Here is a 25,909-nt window from a genome sequence, read left to right on the forward strand (position 1 = left end):
AAATATATTTTCTGTATTTTTTATAATTGGCCAATTTTTCTCAGAAACCCATTTGAAAGATAGTTTTCAACGTGTGTGCTCTGCATGATACAATCATTTAAATCATCTGCTAGGAAACTTTTGGATAAGTGATCACACTTTGAATTTTTTTTCCACCTCTCCCTGCTGCTATGCAAGGTTGTTTTTGATAGCAGTTTGGGGTACAAATGTTTTATTTTTATATGATCTTCTGGCTTCTTTCTGATTTCTGCTTTAGCTACGTCAGTGGAGTCTATTCCTAGGACTGCTATCATGGGGGTACCATCTCATATCTGGGCACTCACTGCTGGAGTTTGTGTTCCAGACATTTGCTCCCAGTGTAAAACCCCTGCACACCTCGGCCTTGGTCTCAACCTTAGGCTCCCATCCATCTGTTAATCTTGTCAGAACTTCTACCTCCTTTACTACTGAGGCATGCAACAAACTCTGGGTCTCTTGCTTGCTGTATACAAGCCTCGGGAAACACTATTTCAGGCTCATCTCTCTTGCCAACTCCAATTGTAAGGATTCATGTTGGCTGTGATGGCATGTGGTGATTCTTCTAGGTATATAAATGGGACTAGCTATACCACCCACACATTACAGGCTCCCTCATAATTGTCTGACCATTTCTATCACTATTTTCTTTCCCCCTAGGGTTTCTTCTCTAGAGGAGGAAAACGAGGACACCTGTTGAGTGCTGCCTCTTACCTTTATTTTTCTTTTTCCCCTGGTCAAAGAGGGACATGCCTTCCTTTTCCTGTATATCATATCCTCATTTATCCCACTCCTTAACGTATAGAAGAAAATCTCCTATGATCTATCTTGCCATGCTTGGCTCTTGATATATCGATGAGAACTTAAAGAATTTCACTGCCTACACTTCCCTAATGAGCTTAGGGGTGGAAGGCTGCAAGGAAATGGAAATTGAATAGGAAATGAACACACATTGTTCCTGTTTTAAAACATTATCTTTGTTACTTCTAGATCAATGGTTATGACTCCTGGCTGCATATTAAAATCACCAGGTGGGGAGCAGTTGGTGGGGAGGCTAAAACATACTTATGCCTAGACCAGCCACAGAAAATTAAATCAGAATATCATATATTGATCAGCCTCATGCTGATAAAGTTTAAGTGAATGCTCAGTGTCAGTTAGTAATAAGTCTCACCCAGGAGGGTGCTCTTCCTTCCTCCTATACTTCCAAGCAGACCACGGTGCTAAACCAGCTATTTCTATTCTTAAATAGATATGCAAACCAAACTTATAGTTTATTTAATGTTTATAGGGCAGTGTATTACAGTATATATATATATATTTCACATATAACCTACAAAGAAAAAAATGATTTACTCTTTATCACTTACAACATTATGGTGGAGTTTTGTCACAATAGTTGTACTATCAGGGGAGGGTTCTTTAAGGAAAATGTCCTATGTCCTCATTATACAAAGAGCTAATCCCTATTGCTTACCAGAGCTTGTGGAGAACTTCTTATTTCCCTAATCACGTCAGTGCTGCCTTTTGCCTTTCCCACCACTCCATCCCAACTCCTCAAAAGGATTGTTTCCACGTTCATATTTTCTCTGGAGTCACTTTCAAGGATAACTGATGTTCTAATGATCTTTCAATCTGTGGGGGAAAAATAGAGAAATTGAGCAGAGATGTGCAATGTAATAAGTTTTACTAGTACTGGAGATCCCTACATCTTGTATCAAAACTTGAAAGTAAAGGAAACACAACCATGTAACTGATAACTTCCAATCACTTCTAAAGGATAAGTGATGGTTGAGGACCTTTCTAGATTTAAGATCCCAAGTATTTTTAAGTCTCCTTTCTTCTGTTTCCTGATTCATATTTTCTCTCCCCTACCTCCTCTCTTTTTCTATTCCTCTTCCCTTTCTCCTCCTCCCTCTTCCTTTTTCTCTCTCTTTCTCTTTTCTTCCTCCCTCCCTCTTCCTCTCTTCTTCTCCAAATAAAAAGGAAGCTTTACAGCTCTTTGTTTCTTTGCAACAGAATGATAAATCTGGCAAAATGACACTTCTGTGGTTGTCAAAAAACAAGGAGCAGGCTGTCCACCCTTTTCCTCCAATCCACCCTGTTTTAAAGGGGTTCACCTGCCTGTGGGAAACAAAAAAGAAAGTCAGGAATTCCTGAGAAGAAGCATGGTATATTCATTCCCAGTTGCTTTCTTCATCTTCCTCATTTTAACCATTAACTCCATTGCACATTCTGTCTATAGAAAACAAATATTCCAAGTCACTGGATTTCATGAATCATTGTAGAAAAATTACTCTGGGATATGAGCTGGTTCAACTGAATGCCATTGGATTTCTAACTTAGGAGAAGCAAGCAACCATCAGTGTCTTTGTCATCACTCTGAGTGAAGTTGAATGCAGGTATCAGCTGGGGGTATCACCCCATTTAGTCTCTGGACACCCTTGCTCTAAATCTGTTGGGTTAGCAGCTACTAATAATACTAACACCCACTTTCACATGCAAATCTCTTGTATTTCTTTTTCCTGTTTCTCTGGGAGTTATTCTAGAATGGTATCTGAAGGTTTTTAAACTTGAGGAGTAAAAGAGTGCAAAGCATTTCATCACTGGCTACTGCTGAGAGAAGTGGCTGTGGCCATTTGAAAAGGGCGGCCAGGGACTTGTGTCATCACAGCATTTGCTCAGGTTCTGGAGAGTGAGTGCACTGATCAAAAACTTTACACCCAAAGATTCCTTTGTCTTTCTGTTTTCCATTTCTAGCCTGGATGCGTAAATACCACTGAAGTGGACATTAAGAAGTCATCCAGAATGAGAAATCCACACAAAACACGAAAGGTAAAATTGACATTTGTTGGGCTGATCTTGGTAATGTGTTGGACTGTTTAGAGGATGTCAAACACACAAAAAAACCCTTTTATTCCATTTCATGAGTACCTTCTAGTATCTTCCCTGCTCTTCCTTGTTGCTTGACTGGAAGAAAATCTGGAAGTTCAAGCCCTGGACTTCTGTCGGTTCCTCTGTCCCCAGGAAATAGCCCCCGTCCTGATTCTCAAGTGTGTCAAGGTCCCAAAGTGTGTGTTGGGGGGTGGCTGTGAAAGGAAAAGGATGCTGAGAGAAGAGCCATTAACAGAAAAAGGTATCTCTTTTGGAGCCCAGGAAATGAGGAAAAGTAGAGATTATCTGAGAAAAAGTGGTACTCATGAGAGGAGGGCCTTGTTAGAGAAAAACATGAAGAAAAAAAGACATCATCATAAAGATGTTTAATTATAGATATCATATGAGGACCATGTTTTAACATCAGAATTTAATTTATAGTGACACAACTATAGAATAGTGGTTATAGGTTCAGGATCTCTTATGTGAGGAAGTATGTAACAAAAACAAAGTGCTATTCTGAATTCAATGACATTTAATATAATTGCTTGAAAACACATAGCAGAAGTATCTACATTTTTTTAAAGTAACACATACATGTAGAAGACATTTTTATTTATTCCATTAAAAAATGTTTGATGCACATAAGAATGTCTGGCCTATAGCAATCACTCTGAGGACACAGCCAAAGGTCAGTGCCACTAGATCAAAACATCCCACAAACTTCAAGACCTTCTCTTCTGTAGCTTTTTACTTATGCAGCATTTTCCAGGATATGTGTCCCAGCAGCAGGTACTAAACATTTTTTTGTAGTCTTATTTCTTAATGTCTTCTTCTTCCATCCCTATAAACATAGCATTATGTTCAAAGGCCCCAGTACCGTCCAAGTACCTTTTCTTTCTTGTAAGACAGTTTATCTTGATGTTAGGATAAAGAAGCCACAGGAAAAGTGCCATAAAATCCATTCAGATGAGGTGCTCAAAAGCTTTTGCCCCTAGCATATCTCAGAAAAAGAGGCAAAGCCAGACCAAAGCAAGCCTATTGGCCCCTCTCTCTTATGATCAGCCCTACTCAGTTCCTCTCATCCTCTGCTCACAGCATGGCCTGAGTGTACCGGGACGAGCTTTGTGGAACCAAATTCAAAAATCTATCAGCTCTCCCAAAGTACATTAAGCCACTTCTCTCCACTTTATGAATTTTGAAGAGTTCAGAATACATTACGTTGTGTCAAGTTTCCCCCAACAGACATCAAGTGAGCTATGCTCTGATTCAGAAGAAAAAGTATATGGATTGGTGAGATAGAACTTAAAGATTAATAAAGTAATTGTTTACACTCTCCCTTTAGCACTATACTCAGTGATGATATCTTACCAGTGCGTCACATTGCATCATTCTGTTTGAAAATTTGGGAAGCATTAGTCTGCAGTGTTTATAGCTGTTTATACATGAAAATATTGGTATTTCTTTACTTCCATATGCAAAATGTGGAAATTTAAATTTTAATGTGTTATAAAATGGGATAAATTATTCATATCTTAGAGCAGCACAAAAGTGTTTTAAGTAAGAAGTACAATAAACTTGCAGGCAAGAGAAACTCTGCTCAAAATAGATAAAAGAGTGGAATAGTCTAAAACCTTGGGAGTAGGCCAGGGCAGAGTTAGCCCTGGATATTACTGGACGCAGGGACTCAGAGACAGGCAGAGCTGTCTCTCTCATTCTTCTCCAGTCTCCTTTCTCTGCCCTCCGTCTGCACTGGCTTCCTCCACATGGCATCAGACATGGTCACAATCATTCTCCAGTTGAGCTGAGAATCCAAAGGAAAGAGAAGTATTCCCTCCCTCATCACCAGTTAGAAAAATCCCAGAAATTCCACTCCACATAGAAAGGGATAGAAGCTTCCTGCACACTTTAGTTCTTATTTTAAAGTCCCCTCCCCTTGACAAAAAAAAAAAAGTAGGAGAGAATTTTCTTAGATCTCTTCTGAAATGTAAAGTGAAATCACATATGAACAGATTTAAGTAGAAAGTCAAATCTGTTTCATTTAATGAATAACCTATTCAGTATTCATTTGGATGATACTACATATGAAAAGTGCTCATCCAGGCACCCTGGGGAATAAAAGCTGTGTTAATCAAGTCAAAGCATCTTGGTTTAGTAATTATCTTTGCTATTAAAATTCAAAATGGATCCCAATTAGTTAATTTGATTTCCCCGCATCTGCAAATATTAAGACACTGAGAAAATATTATTTATCTTTCTCTCTAGCCTTACCCACCCTGTGCCAAGATTTCTAATACATGTAATTTTTCTAAAAAATGCAAATCCTTTTACATTGTAAATGATCCTCATAACTTGTCAGCCAAAATAGGATCAATTTTCTTACCTCCTTTACCCATAAATTAAGCCCTGAACATAAAATTGCATTATTTGTGGCTATTTTCACTCTAGCCAAGAATCAAAGTTAAAAGCTATCACTGATCCCCAGAAAATGAAGCTATCTGGGTCCAGCTATCACTGGTCCCTGAATCATGAAAGGGAGAATTCATGATGTTTACTTACATATAAGGCTAAAAAGGAAACTTCCCAGTAACCTCAGAGCCAGTGGCCAGGCTGCTGGAAGACTACTTGAAACAACACTGCCCAATGGCTTGGGTCTTATATAGAACTTCATGAAGATGACATGAAATGCATGCATATTGAAATAATCTTAGAAATGTAGAGCTAGAAGATAATTTATGGATCATTTTACTTCTATGACACCATAAATTGTGTTTTTTTCTAGAATTTTTCTATAAATCTTGGCCTCTCCTGTTGCGGAGCACAGGCTCCGGACGCGCAGGCTCAGCGGCCATGGCTCACGGGCCTAGCCGCTCCGCAGCATGTGGGATCTTCCCGGACTGGGGCATGAACCCGTGTCCCCTGCATTGGCAGGCGGACTTTCAACCACTGCGCCACCAGGGAAGCCCTAGAAATCTTTTAAATTATTTTAAATCTTAACCAAAAAACTTACTGTTAGAACTGTCAGCTAACTTGTCTTAAAAACATTTTTTTACATGAACTAGAGATTCTTATTAAAGAACTTTAAGTAGTTAAACCAATGTAAGCAAGAATGGAAAGTTCACACTTTAGAATCTTTTTTATTTTCTTTATCAAAAATTAGCGTGAGACAACTGAAAAAATAGCAGACATTGGAAAGTACGATTGTTTCATTATTAGTGATCTTTCACTTGCCTAATTTTGTTTGTTTGTTTGTTTGCGGTATGCGGGCCTCTCACTGCTGTGGCCTCTCCCGTTGCGGAGCACAGGCTCCGGACACACAGGCTCAGTGGCCATGGCTCATGGGCCCAGCCGCTCTGCGGCACGTGGGATCCTCCTGGACCAGGACACAAACCCGCGTCCCCTGCATCGGCAGGCAGACTCTCAACCACTGCGCCACCAGGGAAGCCCCACGTGCCTAATTTTTAAATAGCCACGTCAGCCGTTATTTCAGAGTTCAGAGGGTTATGGTATTTAATCACCCTCAAAAGCAAGTAGTAGTAGTTCATGCAGGGCTTTTCTGTTTCTTCAGTGGAAATTAAGTCTCCTTTTGTTCTAGGCACTATGCTTTTGTCATTCTTTTCTTTCATGATACTTATCACAGTTTTAATCATGTTTATTTGTGTGATTCTTGTGTAACCTTTAGGTTGTGAGTTCCAATGAAAGAGGAAGCATACCTATTTTTGTTTATCTCTATATCCCTAATGCTTAGCATTATATCCAGCATATAGTAGGTGTTCAATAAACGTTGAATAAATGCCAAAAGGAAAGAAAAAGAAACAGTCCAATCCATTTAGTTCAGTCCTGTTAATAATTAATTCACAGCGTATGTGCTACTCCTTGGGTTGAAATGTATGCCCAGTAACAAGAATTGAGTTTCAATAGACTGGGGCTATGGCAAAGGAGGGAAGATTGAAGGACCTACCAAAGATAGTCTGAAAACCAAGTCAAATATGTTAAAGATGGGCTAAGAGCCAAATAACAGGGAGTCACAAGGAAAAGGGGCCCAGGTATAGAGCCAAAAGGTTAACATTAAGAAGAGGTGGAGTCCAAGTGAAAACAGGTAGTTAACAAAACACATTTGAATTTAGAGTTACTGGTAAGGTTGGTGATGTGCCTGAAAATTGGCTTGGTTAAGCATCTACCCTCTGCTGATTTCAACAGTTTCTTTCCACTATTTGGTAACTTTAATTCTGTGGGGCTCATGAAACTTTATCATGTCCTCATCCTTCATCCTCATGTCCAAAGAAAAAGTGCTCAGTAGCTACATTAAGTTCTTTATTTTAAAGTAATAATACTTTGAATTTAAACAAAAATTAATTTGGCCTCTTCCTTGAGTTGACATGTGAGATGTCTCACCTTCAGTTGGGAATGAATTTTTGTCCCTTTAAGTCCCCGGATCTTTATTTATATATACTATGGGTCTTTCTCAAAATAGAGCATTCCTAAATAGCGGGTTTGATCTTTTGACAAAATAGTAAAGAAGCACTGGGACATTAAGAATTTCAAAGATGTGCAAAACCTTAGGGGTCACTGATGTTTGCAAATGGCATCCAATGGAACCAAGTGACAAGGCCAGTATTGTAAGGTAAATAACCCAGTTTTGAGATGGGAAAGTAGGAGCACCCTGGAGTGTCTTTATCATACCATCAGAGACCAAATCAGCAATGGAATTCTTAACTTAGTTTCTCTCCTTAGTACTCCATTCCTTTCCTATGTAAAACAACTCAGATTATTTTTACGCTGGCTTATTACATTTTTATTCTATTCTATATCCACCTCTATTTTATTCTGAAATCAATATGTATTAGATGTTGTGTTGTGTTGTGTTGTCATTCCCCAACTTAGTACTCTCAGCCCACCCCCACACTTTATCACACTAAGCTAGTTTTTTTTCATATAATCAATTATTCTGTCAGTTAATCTAACCACGTATTTTTTCCAAAAAGCTGTGCTTCTATTTTACATCCATATTTGTGATAGCATGTACGATAGCAGTGCCTTTTGAATTTTGATAAGAAGCTTAATCCAATATGCAGCAAAGCTTTGAGTTACCTTACTGGATATATAACACGAAACTACCTTTTAGAAAGTCTGTGACTATAAATGGTATTTTGTCCTAACATATTTTGTTTTTATTTTAATATAGTCTGTCTATGGTCTTCAAAATGATATTAGAAGTCACAGTCCTACCCACACACCCACACCAGAAACTAAACCTCCAACAGAAGATGAGTTACAACAACAGGTAAGTCAACCTATAATAATGGTTTACAGGGTACATGGGTTACAGAGTAGCAGGTATGAAGACCAGATGTTGATGTTAATAGTAGGTATTTTTAAAACTGATTTTTAGGATTGACTGTTTCATATAGATTTGTAGTGAAAAGGTGATTTTAAGATACGTAGTCACTTGAAAATGTATCAGTATATGGAGATAGTTTTCAAAACTCTTCACTCTTTAATTCCCCAAATCCTTTTTCCTCTAACCAATTTTTTAAAATTATACACACTGATTTATCGGTGCCTCCATTATTAAGAGTTATTTTATACTCCAGAACTCTGTCTTAAAGAATGAGAAGACAAGAGGTTGGTGACATTAGGTCATGTGTTTTCCACCTCCAGTCATGTGGCATGATCTTCACAAAAGAGTGCTTAATCTTGTTTCTGCAGTACTGATATCTATAAGCCTCTTGAAGTTTTCCCTCATTAGCACTGATGAACAGTCATAGTATGTATTGTTTCTTGTTTCACACATTGATCAATAGCGTTGGCTCCAAGTAATATTTCAAAGCGAACACCAAGGGTCTCATATCAAATCATAGTTAAATATCTTGGTTAGTTAAGTCATGGGACTCTTTCTCCTTTTGCTTATTTTCCCCTAATATTTTATTGTAACATGGTTTATCAGTTGTGTAATACATACTTTTTCTACTATATTTATAGTCACCATGAAGGAAAAGTAATTCAGAGAGTTTTAAATTTTCCACATGTTATTATGTCCATGTGAGAATTTGTCCTGAAATGTTGATACAATTATTCTTAAAACAAATATAACTGATGCTTTTGTTGGGTTAGTATTAGGAAGTAGGGTTTATTTTGAAATTATAGTAACGAATAACAAACACATTTATTTTCTGAATTTAATGTTTGAGGGAGAAATGATTCTGATTTGGATAAATGCTAAAATTTCTACAACACTTTTAAAATAAAGTCACATTTTGTTAAAGCAGGCAGAATGTTCAAATTCACTGCTGTTCCAAAGCAATACTGGTTATGTTTACATTCAAACAGAGTTTAATTTTTTGTTAACTCTTTTAAAGCCCTCATGTCTGATTTTTTCTACAGACTTTGAAATTTTACTGGTTGAGAACATATTCTAGTTTAGAATTGCTCAGTCTATCAGAATTTAGAGCTGAAAATTGTGAGAATGTAACTACTTCTTTATCTCTTTTTTCAGATAAAGTATTGGCAAATACAGTTAGATAGACATCGGTTAAAAATGTCAAAAGTTGCTGATAGGTAAGTATTGCAAGACACCCATATAAATAAAAAAATTTTCATATGACAATTAAATGTGCTCAATATGGTAAGGGAACTGGTGGGAGGAGAAGTTATAAATAATTGGAGCCCTGTAAGAAATATTATTTTCCTTTTCCTTTTTGAACATGGAAAACTTTCAAAGAGCTCTTTTGTTGTACTTCGAATGGCAGAATAATCATTATTATCTTAGGTCTCTAGAGGTCCAGTCTTTGTGCAACCAGAATCAAATACAGAAGATAATTCCAAGGAGTTGAATCTTTTCACTCCTGCTAGGAGAAATGAAACTTTCAATTTATTAAGTTACCTTTTGGCAACTTAGAAGCTCTTTGTAAATTCATCTTAACATTCACACTACTCAGTTATTTTATGACTTCAGAATTTGAATGAAACTCAGATTTTATATATTTTCTTATTTTTCATTTAAGTCGGTTTTTAAGGCATTCATGTTCTTCACTTTGGGGCATTGCCAGATCTTACCTCTCCAACTTTTTTCCTCTCTTTTTTCCCTTTAGGTTTTTTTAGATACAGATTTTTTTCCAAAAACTTGTTGTCAGTGATTCCCCCTTTACCTAATTCCTGTAAATACTTTTGACAAAAAATTTCCATTTAACCCCTTGTCCAAGTTGAGCTAAACTTCTCTGTTGTGCTGTGGGTGGGCTAGTTGACCAAGGATTGGAACTGACCTTTAGCACTTCCTTTTACACAGTGACCTCTTCCATTTTGCCTCATTTTAATGGAGGGATATTAATTCATATTGCTTAGGCATGGGGAGAGATGGAATCCTTAGCCATATTTGTCTTCCAAGAAGCACAATAAGTTGATGCATTAAAGTTATTGAAACATGAAAACTGCTATTGGATTTCATTCTATAAGCAAGCAAGGATTCCTTGGCCAGATGTTTTTGTATTGTGTCCCTTACAAAGATCAGATAAAACCTCAGACAGAAAACTAAGGAAAATGAAAATGTTTCTTTCTCTCGAGTCTGCTAAGTTACACGGAACAGTATGTAGAATATGACCCATTTCTTGTGCCACCTGACCCTTCTAACCCATGGTTGTCTGATGACACTACCTTCTGGGAACTTGAAGCAAGGTAAGTGACATTTTCTCTTCCTTCCAAATATTTCACTTATTTCAGGGTTTGATTGAAATAGGAAGAATCTTATGGCTGACTAATTGTAAAAGTAATTTTACTCTGTGCCTACATTAGCCATGATATAAAGCTCTTGTTCAAGGTAATGGTTTTTGAACGTTAGATATTTGCATTTATATTAGATTTGCATTTCCAGAAAGAATGGCACAAAAAATTAGAGGTGCAAGCGGTTCAAGGAAGACTAGTCAGAGTTAGGGTCCTTAGTTCTTAAAATTTAGCTCATTGTTTTTAGCTTCCTTGAAAATCTGCATAGCCACAAAAGCCCATCTATTCAAGTAAAATGAATGCTACATCCATAGTTACTTAAGCCCAATACAAGTATGCCTTTATAAATTCAATTTTAAAACAAAATGAATTTACCATAAACACTCTAAGAGAAACTGACAAGAGACTGACTTCTTAAGAAAACCAAAGCACAATTTAAGACTCCCTGGTTTCTTTCATCAGCTATATAAGGGAAGAATTATATCATCAATCTTGATGGAGTCATAAAAAGATCATTGCATACCCCTTTACAGAGTGAGGATTTAGTATTCTGTAGCACTCCTCTAGAATGCATTTATGGACCTTCTCTTCCATCCAGTGGTTCTTAAATGCTTGACAAGTACAGATCTCTTCATCCGTTGAATTCTAGATTTTATACATGTGAAAGTTGGAACCCCAAAATGTTGTGACTCAACCAGGACTAGGTCACACATTTAATCAACAGCAGAGTCATAAACCAGGATTTAAGTCTTTTGAGTCTCAGTGTATTTTCCTCCAATACAACCTGCCACCATGAGACTTCATTGTGTAGTGGTTAAGAAATTGAGCTCTGGGGTCAGAATGTCTGGAATATTACCTGTTCAACATTGGCAAGTTATAACCCTCTTTCTGCCTCAATTTCTTCATTTCTAAAATAAGAATTATAATAGGATCTGTCTCATAAAGTTGCTGAAAAAATCTAAAAGAGAAAATCCATCTCTTTATATCTAATGCTTAATAAACATTAAACTTTATTATTAATGCCTAACTTTCATCTCATGATAATTTCATGCAGATCCATCAATCAGATTTTTTTTTCTGAAAAATATGCTAAAGATGGGAAATTAAAATCATATATGATTTTGAGGGGAAATATAATAGCAGAAGATAGAATTTGTAATGAAAGGAATATATTTGGCTTTGTTTTATCTCCTATAGCAAAGAACCAAGCCAGCAGAGGGTAAAACGATGGGGTTTTGGCATGGATGAAGCATTGAAAGATCCAGTTGGGAGAGAACAGTTCCTTAAATTTCTAGAGTCAGAATTCAGCTCAGAAAACTTAAGGTAAACCATGTTGTTTGACTCTTATACTATATGCAAGAGAGACCTACCTGTGATGAGTCTGGTTATTTTGCACTTGATAGACCAGTTACTATCCCACCAACATCATGATGATGATACGGGCCCATTGAATTTCTGCCTCCTGATGGAAGAAGAAAAGGTAATGAAAGCAAAGCACTTTGTCCAACATTATCACTTCCTCATAAAGGTTTATTTTACGCTGTCTCCTGATCTTTTACCTATGTAAATCTGATGCATTTGAAATGGCCTGCATAAAGAAGTGTAACACTTAGACTAGTATTTGGCAAAGTGTGGAATCATTGATAATATTTATGCAGTTTAATTAAAATATCACCTATTTATCAATATTGGTCTTCTTTGTATATGACATCTCAAGTAAGATCTAGAAAAAGAGGTTGAATGCTTCTATAAAACTTGAAACAAGACTGTGGAGTGCATTTACTTTGTACACTTAAATACAACCTCAGGGCAGTTGAGAGCATCACCTCACTGAGCCCTGCTGGAGGGGTGCGCATCCTTCCCATCTGCTGTAAACAGCATCCTTACATATTTTTGAAACTTTTCTGACTTGAGGCACCTGGAAATTGAAATTTTAAATGTGAGACGTTGGAATAGATTTTAATGGCTCTAAGATCACTGAAGTGAGTGATAACTTTCCACTACATAAAATGGTTTTTCTACAAGCTCTTTCATTCATTATTCTTTTGAAACTTAACACCCTAATTTACTTTCCCATGACTTGTGCAGTCCTGGGAAATTCATTTACAGAAAGGCATCAGCATTCATTTGTTTTCACTGGAACTAAGCAGCTCCAGAAATGTCACATTCTTTTCAGGAGATTTAACAGATACCAATACCAAACCATTCAGAAATACATAAAATTTTGACAGATGTCCCATGGATTAAGCAAGTTGACCACAGACAGAGTCTGAAGGAATTTAATTACATGTGCATGCCTGTCATGGATGGTTGGGATGCAGCTTCCTATTCTCTTTCAAGTTTATGAGAACACTTGTTTGACAGGGCTTTCACAAGGTCTTCAGTTGCTAAGGATTTTTATTGGACCTACTAAATAATATTTTCTATCCTGAGGTCATATTATCAATTATTGAGTACAAGAATGAATAAAAATAAAGCAGAGATAAAGTCTATTTTTAGCCTTTTAGTGGATGGGGAGGTGGAGTTTCCTCTAATTCTCTAAGTTTTTGAAAAAATGCTGACATCATGGGTTTCATGATGAAGAAATAAATAAGCAGTGCCCCACCAGTATCACCTAATCAAATAAACATCCTTCCTGCTCTTAATAAAAGTACAGCCTAGTGGTGAATACAGAGAAGAAAACAGATCACAACACAAAATCATGGGTATTAGATCAGAGAAATACAGAGGAATGGCAAACCCGGAGGTAGAGATCAGTAAAGGCATCCTGAGAGAAACAGCTTCTAGGCTTGGATGATAAGGAGATAACCAGGCAAAAAAGGAAGAGGGAAGAAGTTTGGGGCAAAAGGAATAGCGTGTGCAAACTCTGTTTCATGAATGAAATTGAATCACTGCTGTTTTCTTAATCCGTGCCTTAACTATTTCTTATCTCAGTAATTCTATGCCACACTAGATTGCCTGATAAGTAATTGCATATAAGAAAGATTACATATTTCATTGTGTGAAAATGTATAAATATCATCCAAAAGGCTTTCTGTCCTAAATTTTAAAAATACAGAATAGTTAATTTGAAGTAGTCCCGGCCCTAGTTCTATAGGGCTTAGATATTTAATATTTTTATGGAAGAAGCGTTTAGTTCTGGAAAAGGTAAATGCTTGCATATGTTTTTGCAGTCTAGGATCTCCCTTACTCCATTTCTTCCTTTAATTTAAATGGCCACATGTATATGTCTTTTCCTGCTGTGTTAGGAAAACAGGGGCTGGATATCCCAAGAATCAGAGGTTATATAAAAATATTGCACATAGACAGCAGACATAAATGTCTACCAAATGCTATCTTAAATTTTGGGCTAAACTGATCATTTGGAAATAGATTTATTATAAGTGTTTAATTAGAGCAATTTCTTAAATCTGAACTAAATTGCTTTTAGAGTCCTTTTTCTTTGTAAGCATTGTAAATGCTAATAAATCCTGTTAATTTTTTTTACTGCATGTTATGTTGAAATAAAAACAAAGTAAAATTAAAAATGAAATATTATATATTTCATATATAGTCACATATATATTTCTTGAGTATATACCATAAGCTTGTTATATGTTTCCATACTAAGGATTGATAAATATAGATATAATTCTTGAATACCTTCTATATGCCATAATATGCTTCATATTCACTACTTTTATAAGTATGCCATGCTGTATTTTGTATTTATTATTTCTGATTATCATTCATCTAATCATAACTTCAGAAATGAAATGTAAATATTCTTGCCCCATTTTACAGGCAAGCAAAATATGACTGGAAGAAGTTAAGCATCTTTCAGAATCAGATTACAATCATTGGCATCCTAGGCTTTCTATAATCCAATACCAAGCTACTGTCCACTGCTCCCCCAACCTGAACCCCCTGCTTCTGCCTAGGTATCTGGTGTCACAGACCGAGGGAGACAAAACAGTCAAGTTAGCCAGCAGGGCTAATTACACCTAACTAAGTCTCAATGCATCTTATTTAGCATCTGCTATTTAGGGAAGTGTGACACTCATATGAGCATTTTCTTCTAGTATTGAGACAGAAACAATAGTCAAGAAAAACTGCTTATTGATAAGTACTTATTCCTCAAATATAACTTCTGCTCTCGCTTGGTGTATTTTTGCTCATTCCTTTTTCAGGTAAAGCAGAGTAAGTACTAAGTAAATGTAATAATATGAATGTTATATGAGTGCCTAAAAATATGTCAAGCACTTCAAAAGTGCCCTTTACATAATTTATCTCATTTAATCTAATGGAAACCCAGTGAGATAGGCATTAGCATTCCATTTTACTGATGACAAAATCAAGGCTGGAAGACATTAAGATAATTCCTCATAGTCCAGCTACCATATAATAAGGGGCTATAATAAATAGCCAGTGCCCTTTACATTCTACTAAATTATTACAATGACTATGCTGAGGATAAGGCAGTGATACTTTTAAGGAGGCATTCAAGAGAGTGGTTTTGAGCATGTCATCTGCTGCCGATCTGGGGGCAAACCATAGCTGTGGCACTCACAGTGGGTAACTTAAATAAGTGACTTATCCTTCATATCTTCAGTTTTCTCTAAAGTGGGGGAAATATTAACACATACTCTATAAAGTTGTAGGGATTGCATGAATTAATATAGCTAAATCACTTAGAATATTGCCTGCACTTACTTGTCAGTGTAGATGCTCTTAGTATTACCTCCTCTACCCTTTGATATTTCACCCGTAATTTCAAGTCTATTTAAGATGCCACTGCATCTGTACAGCCTTCCTAGAACTCCCTTTTCCAACCCAGTACTTGCCCCAGCAGAGGGGCTCCTTCCTGCTCTGCATTCCCAGACTATCTGGTTTGTGCTATTCCTTGAGAATCTCTCATGTGCTTCCTTGTATTATGGCCATTTGAATGGTGTATCTTTGCTAGTTCAAGGACAAAGACATTCTTTTTATCTGTGTGTTCAAAGAGTGCTGAAATGAACCTGAATGAGCATGAATTATAACACTCATGCTCCCTCAGATTGCACGTAGCCTTCCTATTAGATTGCACAGTGTCAGAACCTGTATTTTAAAAGGAAATGGTCTTGACCTTTCACTTCTGAAAGCAACCCATGGTAGTTTTATGTTTAAAGCATTTTTCATGTTGGATTATCTACTGTTATCTATCTACAGGAAAATGGTATCTAGAAACTGGAAAATTACTAGGTTGAGTAATATTTGATATTCTAATTGTAGCTCAACTACTTTATTACTTATTTTTGAACTTTCATTAATCCACAAGTTAAAACGTAATAGTTATGAAGGTACTGCTTATCCCCTTCTACCTTTCTTAAGACTCTGTAGCCTGTAGTGACCTTCACCTCTGTTGTCATCTTTTCCATTTCATGATCACATCTGGCCCCTGTTGAGGATAACATAGATCTAGTACTTCCTTTTTCAGGTATCTTTTTTTAATTTAAAAACACTATATGATGTGTTATATACATATTCATTTTGTCATCATTTCTAGGTCTAACCAAAAAGACATAATATAGAGCAAAATTTTAAAAAATGAAACCCATTAATAGAATGTGACTTCTTATTAGACTTTGCTATTTGCTTTTATCAAGCAAAACATGTTCTGGTGTTCTTTCCTTTCAGAATATACTATATTCTATACAGAAGCATATCAAATATATTTTTATATTTAGCAGTGAGTCAGTATTATTTTTTCCAGAACTTCTGAATTGTTATAATGTCTCTGCAAATTTAAGCCTTTTGAACAATTACATGTGAAAGCTTGCTGCTTCTGTCATTTCATAACTCCCTGAATTAAATCGCCTAAAATTAGTTACTTGCCCTGATTTCTCCAGCTAGGGCATTTTCTAATCTGTGTCCAGGCCTCTTTTAATCCCAGTAAAGCTTCACTGTAATTCCCTTACCTGGTAGAGCAGAAAATCCTCTCCATACTAACCCTCATTGCTCAAATGGACAAAAGATCCAAAAGATAGAATATGTGGCATACTTTATCCCCCGCAATCAGATGATCCGCGTCACTCCCCTTAATGCCCTTCAAACTCCTCTTCCTTTCTAATAAATGGTTCTTTAGCAGTGCTCCTTTGTTTCAGTAAAATTTAAGGTTGTACAGAATCAGGACCCTGGCAGATCTGTTTCTAACAGAGAACATCTAAAAGAGATAGTTTTCAAGATTTCCTTTCCCCAAATGTTATATCTTTGAATACGACTAATTAAAAAAATCAGTAAAGGCCTGTTTCTGGAAGACTTCAGAGAAAATGAGTTCATTATTATGCTTCATTGTGAATTGAATGATAGGTCAATAATTTAAGAATTTTCGGATTATGAGGCATTGGAGTAAATGCTTGGTGTCACATTTTGCATAGATTCTGGCTAGCAGTGGAGGACTTGAAGAAAAGGCCTATTAGAGAAGTCCCCTCTCGAGTTCAGGAAATATGGCAAGAATTTCTGGCTCCAGGAGCCCCCAGTGCTATTAACTTGGATTCTAAGAGCTATGACAAAACCACACAGAATGTGAAGGAGCCCGGGCGATACACATTCGAAGATGCTCAGGTTGGTACATGGATGGGCCTCACATTGCGTCACAAATGTTCTCCTGAGAAGTTGAAAGTTGGAATACTTTTGTTTTATTTTCATTATAATTGGTGGCTATATCTAATATTTTCAATTTAGGTAACTGTATGTAAAATAACTAATTGATCTAAAAGAAAACAGAGATGCTTTAAAATGAGTTTTTAAAGCCTGGGAATTTTTGTAAATTTGAATGTTTTTACATGAAAATTTCTTGAAGGGAAATATTTTAAATATTTGAAAACTTTTTACTTTATTTTCTACTTTGTCACTTCAGTAACAGGTATTTGAACTCTTTAACTTGTCTTCCAATGAGGAGATTCTAAGATTCTGACATTCCTAAATAATTTATTATTATGGATAGTCAGAACTAAACTAAATTAGCTTGAAGTTATGTAAAATTCAAACCACTTTTGTCTCTGATGATAAAATGAAATAGTAAATTTAGGCATTTATTATTTTTCCAAGTTACTTTTTTAGTCTGCAAAAAGAAGAGAAAAGGAAATTGATATTACTATTAACATCCTAAGACAAATTTTTATGTGTTTTTTCTTTTTTTCTCAAACTGGGTATAATTGCCTCCTTAGAAGCAATTTGAATTTCTACTTTTTCTAAAAAAATATTGTGCTCAATAGGAAAAATAAACATGAAATGAGAGGATATTATTTCCTAATGATGTGTTGAAATTGGCTTTTAAACCAGAACATGCATGCTTCATAATTTCTTAAAACCTCTTTTAGAGAAGAATGTTAGCTCTAGAAAGTATCTTGTTTTTTAAATAACTACATTACTAAAACAAAATATAGAAGATGAAGAATAAGGTACACAAATTTCCTTTCTTATTTTTACTCTCGGTAGAAAATATATTTATCCTTTGCTTTGGTTTAAAAAGAAATGAGCCACTGTGCAGAAAACTAACACAAGTTGAAACAGCCAACCAAAAACCCATTCATTCGCCCTGACTCTGCTATGGTCTTCTATGTGGAAATAATTACATTCTATGGAGACACATGAGAGAGAGCAGGATGAAAATTCTGGCTCTGTTGCTTATTTCTCTGCTGGTTTTTCTTTCTTGCGGTTCAAGATAAACTTTCAAGCATTTTTCTGGAGCCAACAGCGTGTAAAATATTTGAAATTACCTTCCCCAAATCTTAATATTAAAAAGAACATTTCTTTGTTATCTTTGTCATTGAAGAATATTCTTGCTTATTGGGTCTTCAATAAAAGGAAAAGGCATGATTTTCTATAGAAAACACTACTACCTGACCGTAGGCTTCTTTTTTCAATCAACCTCAGATATTTAATTCCAGCTTTTTGTAGGCTTTTAAACCATATATTCAAAAATATAATAATAGAATTTCCTGCTGCTGTTTAAGAAGAGATGCAATGTAATAAGAAAGCAGATTCTGGAGCCAAATTGCCTGGGTATTAGTCTGAGCTTTGCTCTGTGACCTATTGCAAGTACTTCACTTCTTCATGCTTCAGTTTCTTCATATTTAAAATAGATATAAAAATGATTACCAACCTTGTTGAGGTTTTGTGAGGATATAATTAACTAATATAGGCAAGCACTTAGAAGTGTACCTGGCATATACTCAAGCATATTTGAGCACTTACTATGCATACCCTTATACTTTGCTAAACATTTGTCATTCCTCTAATCCTGACAATAACTCTATTTTATAGATTAGAAAATTTAGACTCAGAGAAATGAATAAAGTGGTCAAAATTTACATTTTATAAGTGGTAGATCTTGAGCAACATAACATCTGAATCCCAAAATGATTGACTTCTAAATAAGACATTGCCTCACTTTTCCAACAACAAATTCTGATGCAGTTCCAAATGTACCATATTTTTGGAGATGAACCTTAGACTAGATATTGAGACTTAATCCAGAACGTCTTTAAGTGGATTCACAGTAACTACAAATTATCGCTGGTGTGTTTAAGACCAGGGAAACTGAGTCATTTCTTAAAATATATATTTTCTCCAAACAAGAAGAGACTGGGACATTCCGGATACTCTCAAGTTGTTCAAAACTCCATGTCTAACAGACTGGAATGAACAAGGAGCATTTATGCTCCCCTAGAGTGCAATAAGCCAAAGCAGAATCTCCCTAGATTGGGCCAACACTGAACTGGATGGATACATTTTTTTCTTCTTTATTACCAATATTCATCATCAAAACAGAATATTGCAGACTGATTAGGATTATCAAATATTTACCTAATCTATCTATGAATAAGTCAAAACATGCACACAAATTGGGAGGTTTAGCAATTAAATATCACAAAATTTATCTTTGGACTTGTGCTCTGGCCTAAAGTGGATGTAGATGACAGTTTTCACCAAACAAATGATTCATTTGGGAAGTCTGCACCCTTCAACTACATATAAATGCCAAAGGCTTCTAGAATGATTATTGAATCTTGACTTCACATCATTGTCTTTTGGCCTGGAGTAATCTTAAGAGACAGCAGATTTATTTATATTCTTAAATGATCTATGTAAATCAACAACTTGATTTGAAATTACTTCATGACAATCTGCTAACTAAATTCCATTTTTTTTTAAGGACTGGTTGTGGTTTAGCTCCCAAACCAGTTTAAACATTGATCCTTGAATAAAATAATAGATTTGAAAGTCTAAATGTTCTATAAGCATATAAGGTATTCTCATCGGCATTATCATTATTATTTTTAGCTGCTTCCAGATTTGTTTTTGAACCAAATGTTGTATTCTTATCACAGTACTTGATTTTTCATGAGAAATAATAAGGAAGCACCTCAACCATTATTTCTTTTTAGGAGCACATTTACAAACTGATGAAAAGTGATTCATACCCACGTTTTATAAGATCCAGTGCCTATCAAGAGCTTCTACAGGCAAAGAAAAAGGTATTGGTTCTTTGTGAATTCTTTTGACCTAGTTCTCAGTTGTAGTTATTTGGAGTAGTTACCTCTGCTGGGCCCACAGTATTGGACAAATGGTAAGTGAATATACTCCAAGACCCTCCCCCAAACCTTTGCATTTTATAAGGGCCATTTAAGTTGTATGGGTTTCTGTTTGTTGATTGCTTATTTTCTTCTTTGTTTGTTTGTTTCTGCAGATGTTCATGCTTTACAAAGTTGTTTAGACACCGTTTTCATGTTTCATGTTAGTCTTCTGTATGCCAGTTTAAGGAAATAAAAAATTACAATAAAGAAAGGAAAAGAACAATGTCATCAGATCAAAAACTTAAAGAGGGTTTTCCTTGTCCAGTAAGCTAGAATGTATGTTTTGGGCCATATGCTCCATAACTCATTGTTTTCAATGATACTTGCCAAAATGCAGTAATGTTTGCTTCCACATATTTTCATTTGGCATTTATTCTGAGTCACTTAGTATCCCTACGATGAGGTTTCATACCTAAGATGAGAGCCAAGCACATTTTCGAAGAGCTGCAATAGGCTACATTGTTCAATTAATGTTTATAATCAAAGTCTCACTGTAAATAACACCTTCTATAACCAGTATAACAGGGAATGGAAAATCTGGATGTAAACATCAACATCATTCATTATTTTGTAATGTTAAAATAGTCCATAGCTTCTTGAAATTCTGAGATGAAATTATAATTGTGTAATTCATGATCATCATTTAAGCTAATGGTATTTTTCAGAGTTCATTGACTTTGCAATGGGAAATAGATACTCTGTAGTTGCACTGTCCAGTACAGCAACCACTAGCCACATGGAGCTGTTTAAATTTAAATTAGTTAAGGTTACATAAAATTCTACTCAAATTTCTAATACTCAATGGCCACAGCTAAAGACTTCTGAAATATTAGTTAGTATAGAATGAAATTTCCATGCTTTCAGAAAGTTCTACTGGACAGCAATGCTCTACAGAATTAATGATGTTATCAACAGAAATTTAGTACCAGTAGAAAATTATGAGGAAATTCTGAAGTTAAGCCACTAGATTTTCAAACATTTAGGCTTTGAAAATGTTGGCATAAAACCTTAACATATCTACTTCATTTTAGTGTAATTTGATTTTGCTTGAAATCACACTATTTTGTTTGCACAAGAAGAATTTTGGTGTTAAAATTAAAAGCACTAATGCAAACAGAGCCCATGTCCTGTGACATGGCCTTCTGCAGCAACTCTCCTGTCTTCCTGATCCCTATGATTTAGAACATGAATTTGGTGTTGCATCATTTCATCATCCTGTCTTTTTCTGCTGTTTTTCTTTCTTTCTTTTTCTTTCTTTATTTCTTTCTTTCTTCCTTCCTTCCTTCCTTCTTCTCATTATTTCTTTTGTTCTTTTCTTTCTTTCTTTCTTCCTTCCTTCCTTCCTTCCTTCCTTCCTTCCTTCCTTCCTTTCTTTCTTTCTTTCTTTCTTTCTTTCCTTTCTTTCTTTCTTTCTTTCTTTCTTCTCTCTCTCTCTTTGTTCCTTTGCCCCACCCAACCCCACACATGTAAGTCGGAATACTCAATGGATCGCAGAACATCTTTTGAAAACTTTGCACAGAATGTGGTAAGTTTTAATTTTTAAGGAATTACAAATCATTAAGTCCAATTGGGAAACATTCCCAGTTTCAAGCCCCATCTTCCACCTTGCATCCTTTGATGTAACAGCAAAGGTATTTATTGCCTTTATTCAAATTCAGAATTTCCTGCTTCTTACTTATCTTTCTGTCCCAGCACTTTCTGGAGTAGATAAGATATCACACGTGAAAATCTATATGTATCAAACTAAGGCTTGGAAAGAAATGTGTATTATGATACATAAAATGAAGAAACTGTTCTTTATATTTTAATTTTTATTCTATGTATCTCTTTCTTCATTAAAGATAGTGCATGCATTTCTATACTCTTTCCCTTAGCTCTTCCTAAGGCTTAAAAGGTTAAGAACAATGAGGGTTCTGTGCTTTCTACTTTTGCAGGGAGAAAATGACTTATTGAACAGTTTAAAGCCAGACTCAGTATGAATGGGGGTCGGCAACAATATATGCCCCACCAAAGACCCACTAGCATGCCTTTCTTATTCTTTATTTTTCAGGAAGGTATTGAAAACTATTGCATAAATCATCCAGGAAACCAGTAGTTTCCCTACCAGTGTTTTCTTAGCATCTTTCCATGTGCATAAGTGATATATTTGTTTGTGGGATTCTTTTTTTTTTTCTTTTTTTGATATTGTGCCAGTGCCTTTGGAACTTTCTAACATTGTGTAAGCTCAAACTAAAGCCTTCAACACATTTATTTTTATAGGGCAGAAACATCCCTATTTTCCCATGCCATAAAAACTGTACACCAACACTGAGGGCCAGCACTAACCTGTTATGAAAAGAGGTAGAAAAATCTTGGTTTATACTCAAGTTTGTCTGCATTGTCTGTTGAGTTGTGTGGTCAGCTCCATGCTGCTGCTGCTGTGGGTGTGTGTTGTGGCTTTTGCTGTGATGGCCAGTTAAGTGGAGTTATGTGTGTTGAAATGTAAGCAAATTGGATTCAGCAAAAATATGTTTTTTGTTTTTAGTTTCCTTCAAGGATCCTTTCGGTGGGGAATGTTAATCAGTTCTTTTTATGAATTCCTAGTTGTGGCTGTGCCCAGAGTATTTGAAAGATTTTAAAAAGCAGTGTATACTTTGAACACTCAATGTGATTGCACAAATTAAAGGACTGGAAAATGAAGGACTCCAGGAATTAATCACACTATAAACTTCCCAAAATTTTGGCTGGATCTTTTGGAGTCTCTGACCTTTAATATAAAATTTTCTTAAGCATGCCTCATAAGTCACCATGGGAAGATAAAGACAATGCTAAAGAAATGCCTCAAGATTTTGCTGGAGGAAGTCGCCACAGGATGTTGCACAGTGTTCTGTGTATTGTTTAAGAATTGTTTCAAATTCATTCTTTTCTAACATAACGCTGACAGAATATTGTTCTTGAGATTGGATTGGAAATTTCTGTAATATAATTAAAAACATATAATGCAAATTAAGGAATATGGAAAGGGGAAGCAAATGGTTGTCTTTCCTCCAACACCATCCCCAAATCTCACCAACTTCCCCAATTCTTAAAGTAGTACCACATTGTAACTCATTGCAAACTTTAAGAAAGGATCAGTAGGAAATAAGGAAAGAGAGAATTAATCATCTACACCTTCAACTAAAATTTATATGCCAAGTGCCAACTATACTGCAGACATTGCTATGTCTTAGGAAAAAGACCTCAATTGCTAAGGTACATAATGATATAGACAAAATGTTATGTTGTGCAGGAGAAAGATAAACTATTTCAACTTGTATTAGGGTGGATAGGGAGGGTCCATGGGTAATGTGAGAATTCCCAGAAGAAGTTACATTTAACTGGATAAATAGGATTTCATTAGGCCAAGAAAGGCAACCATCCTTTTAAGAAGAAGGGGGAAAAAAGGCTGGGATTACTGAAGAAAGAGAAGTTGAGTAACATTCATACCATAACACATATATACACACAACATACTGATAAATTTCAGATAACCTTCAGACACAATTGTTTAGGGTTAATCCTTTTCCATCCAGGAAAATAAAAAGTAATGTTTTTATTGAATATTTTGTTTTGGTAGTACTCTAAAGAAATGGAGTAAGAAAATTAGAAAGACTCTCTGATTTCCTCAGTAGATTATGAATGATAACATTTATTTAATTAGTTATGAGAAATAAATTTCCATCCTGAAAATTATTTATATACAAAAATTTTAAATATTAACTGTATATCATTGTCTTATGATGGTTAATTTCTATTTAAAGTTCCCTTTAACTTTCTATTTTCATTTATTTTTTTATTTCCCCTTGGTTCAGTGTTCCTCCATAATATGATTACTTTTAGGGTCAGAAGTTGTGTTAGCCATCCTAAGTACTTAACATAATACATTTTATGGAATACCTTTATAGGATCAATAAAATGATTTTAACACAAGATAAAGAATGAGTGATTTTATTATCAGATAGACATAATGGAGGAAAGACACAGTTTAAATAAACATTTTAAAAGAGTTCTATGTGCAGGTTGCTCTGGTAAATACGGGGAGGCTACAACATAGAGTATCCAAGAAAGAAATGGACTTGGGGAATTACAGGTAAATAAGTGTGTAGACTTTAAAAGGAACTAGGAAAAGTGAGATAATGATAATAACTCACATTCACTGAGTGCCTGCCATGTGCCAGGCTCTGTACTAGGCACTTTATATTATCTAATTTAATTTAATCTGAACCTACAAGTTAGGTAATATAATACTCATTAATTTACCCATTTTACAGGTGAGAACACTGAAAGGTCAGAGGAGTTACTTAATTTTCCCAGAATCATACAGTTAGTTAAGGAGCTAGCACTAACCCCAAATTTATTTTGTTCCCAAATTCTTTCTTTCTACACTGATCACCTTGCTCTTCCAACGGTAGAAGACAGATAAATCTTTCCACTTGATGATAACCTCCTCTGGAATCTGAGTCCATTTCCATTAGTGTTTATTTGTAGAAGTTTATTTACATTTCAGCATAGTTATTTTTATAACCTGGCTTATAAAAATGGCATCACTGTTTTGTTTCACACAAGAGTCAAAAACGTTTTGCTTGACAGCTCTTCCTAATACCATTGGAAATCCCATTGGTTACTGAGGTTAATAAATTCTTGCAGGCACTTTAGAGAATAATTATAGTAAACAGCTAACAGCTGCATAGCATTTTACAGTGTTCCAAGGACACTCATTACTTTTTGTTTGTATTTTTGTTGTTGTTCTTTACAAACACAACTATCGTGGGAGGTGGTCAGGTAGGTGTTACCATCATTTCACAGATAAGCAAACTGAGGACTAATGGGGTGAAGTCATTTCACCAATATTAATCAATTGTTGAGTGTTAGGGCCAGGCCTAGAAGCAATGTTTTCTGACTTTAAATTCATTACTTTATAGACTACTCCTTTTCTTCTCATTATACCCAACACTGGAGGGATAAAAATAACTCACATTTGTGTAATACCTTCACCTTGGCTTGTTGTCCAAGAAATCTCATTTCTTATCATTTACTTTTTTATTATTTTCCTTGCCATCAGAGAATTTTCTTCAGGTCTTTCAAGGGTTGCTGTGTCCTCATGCCTTTAAATGTTATTCTTATTAAGTTGATTTCATTCTCTTTTGACAAAGTTCATGTAATGGTTGTTTTCTTTCCAACCATTAAATTATCAAAGTATCTGTCTGCCATATAAACCTTAAGGGAGAACAGATAGGAAATAAGGGGAGAAACAAAGTAGGAGGATTGATCATCTACACCTTCAATCAAAATTCATAAATCAAGTGCCAAATGCCAACTGTATTACTTATTACCTCTTCTCCTTAATTTGCCTTTGGGCTACAGAAGTAGAAATGAGAATTAAAAAATGTTAATGTTGAACTTCCAGAAACTCACCTAATCTAACCTCTTTTGGAGAAAAATTTTACCCTATCTCAATGAAGACAATTTACTGCAGAGCCTTAAAAGAATCAACATACAAGATATAATGACCACTTTGCTCTCCCACCCCCTCTCCTCCAGTGTACTGATGCTAGTGCATTGGGCTTGTAAGGTACCCTCTCAAGACTGAAATTACCAGAAGTTTTGGAAACTGTGTGAGAGAATTTCAACAAAAGGACTGAGTTGGCGCTGAAATCAGTTGATTTTTTGCAATCAAATCTGTATTT

General features: G+C 35.5%; 1 protein-coding gene across 2 annotated transcripts in view; it reads left to right on the top strand.

Moving 5' to 3' along the window:
• RGS7 (regulator of G protein signaling 7) overlaps positions 1–25,909 on the top strand; it is a gene marked incomplete at its 5' end in the record, with an annotated part of 604,742 nt that overhangs the window by 565,320 nt on the left and 13,513 nt on the right. Inside the window, 8 exons of one of the 2 annotated variants that reach the window (XM_082833652.1) lie at positions 2,776–2,850; positions 8,075–8,173; positions 9,386–9,447; positions 10,450–10,560; positions 11,803–11,928; positions 17,001–17,187; positions 20,016–20,105; positions 21,676–21,729. In XM_082833652.1, the coding sequence (XP_082689778.1) occupies positions 2,776–2,850; positions 8,075–8,173; positions 9,386–9,447; positions 10,450–10,560; positions 11,803–11,928; positions 17,001–17,187; positions 20,016–20,105; positions 21,676–21,729 (804 nt within the window). The remainder of the gene's footprint in view (positions 1–2,775; positions 2,851–8,074; positions 8,174–9,385; positions 9,448–10,449; positions 10,561–11,802; positions 11,929–17,000; positions 17,188–20,015; positions 20,106–21,675; positions 21,730–25,909) is intronic. The other variant, XM_082833653.1, reaches the window with a different exon arrangement.

Source organism: Leucopleurus acutus (assembly GCF_964270905.1).
Source record: "Leucopleurus acutus genome assembly, chromosome: 2".
Classification (NCBI taxonomy): Eukaryota; Metazoa; Chordata; class Mammalia; order Artiodactyla; family Delphinidae; genus Leucopleurus; species Leucopleurus acutus.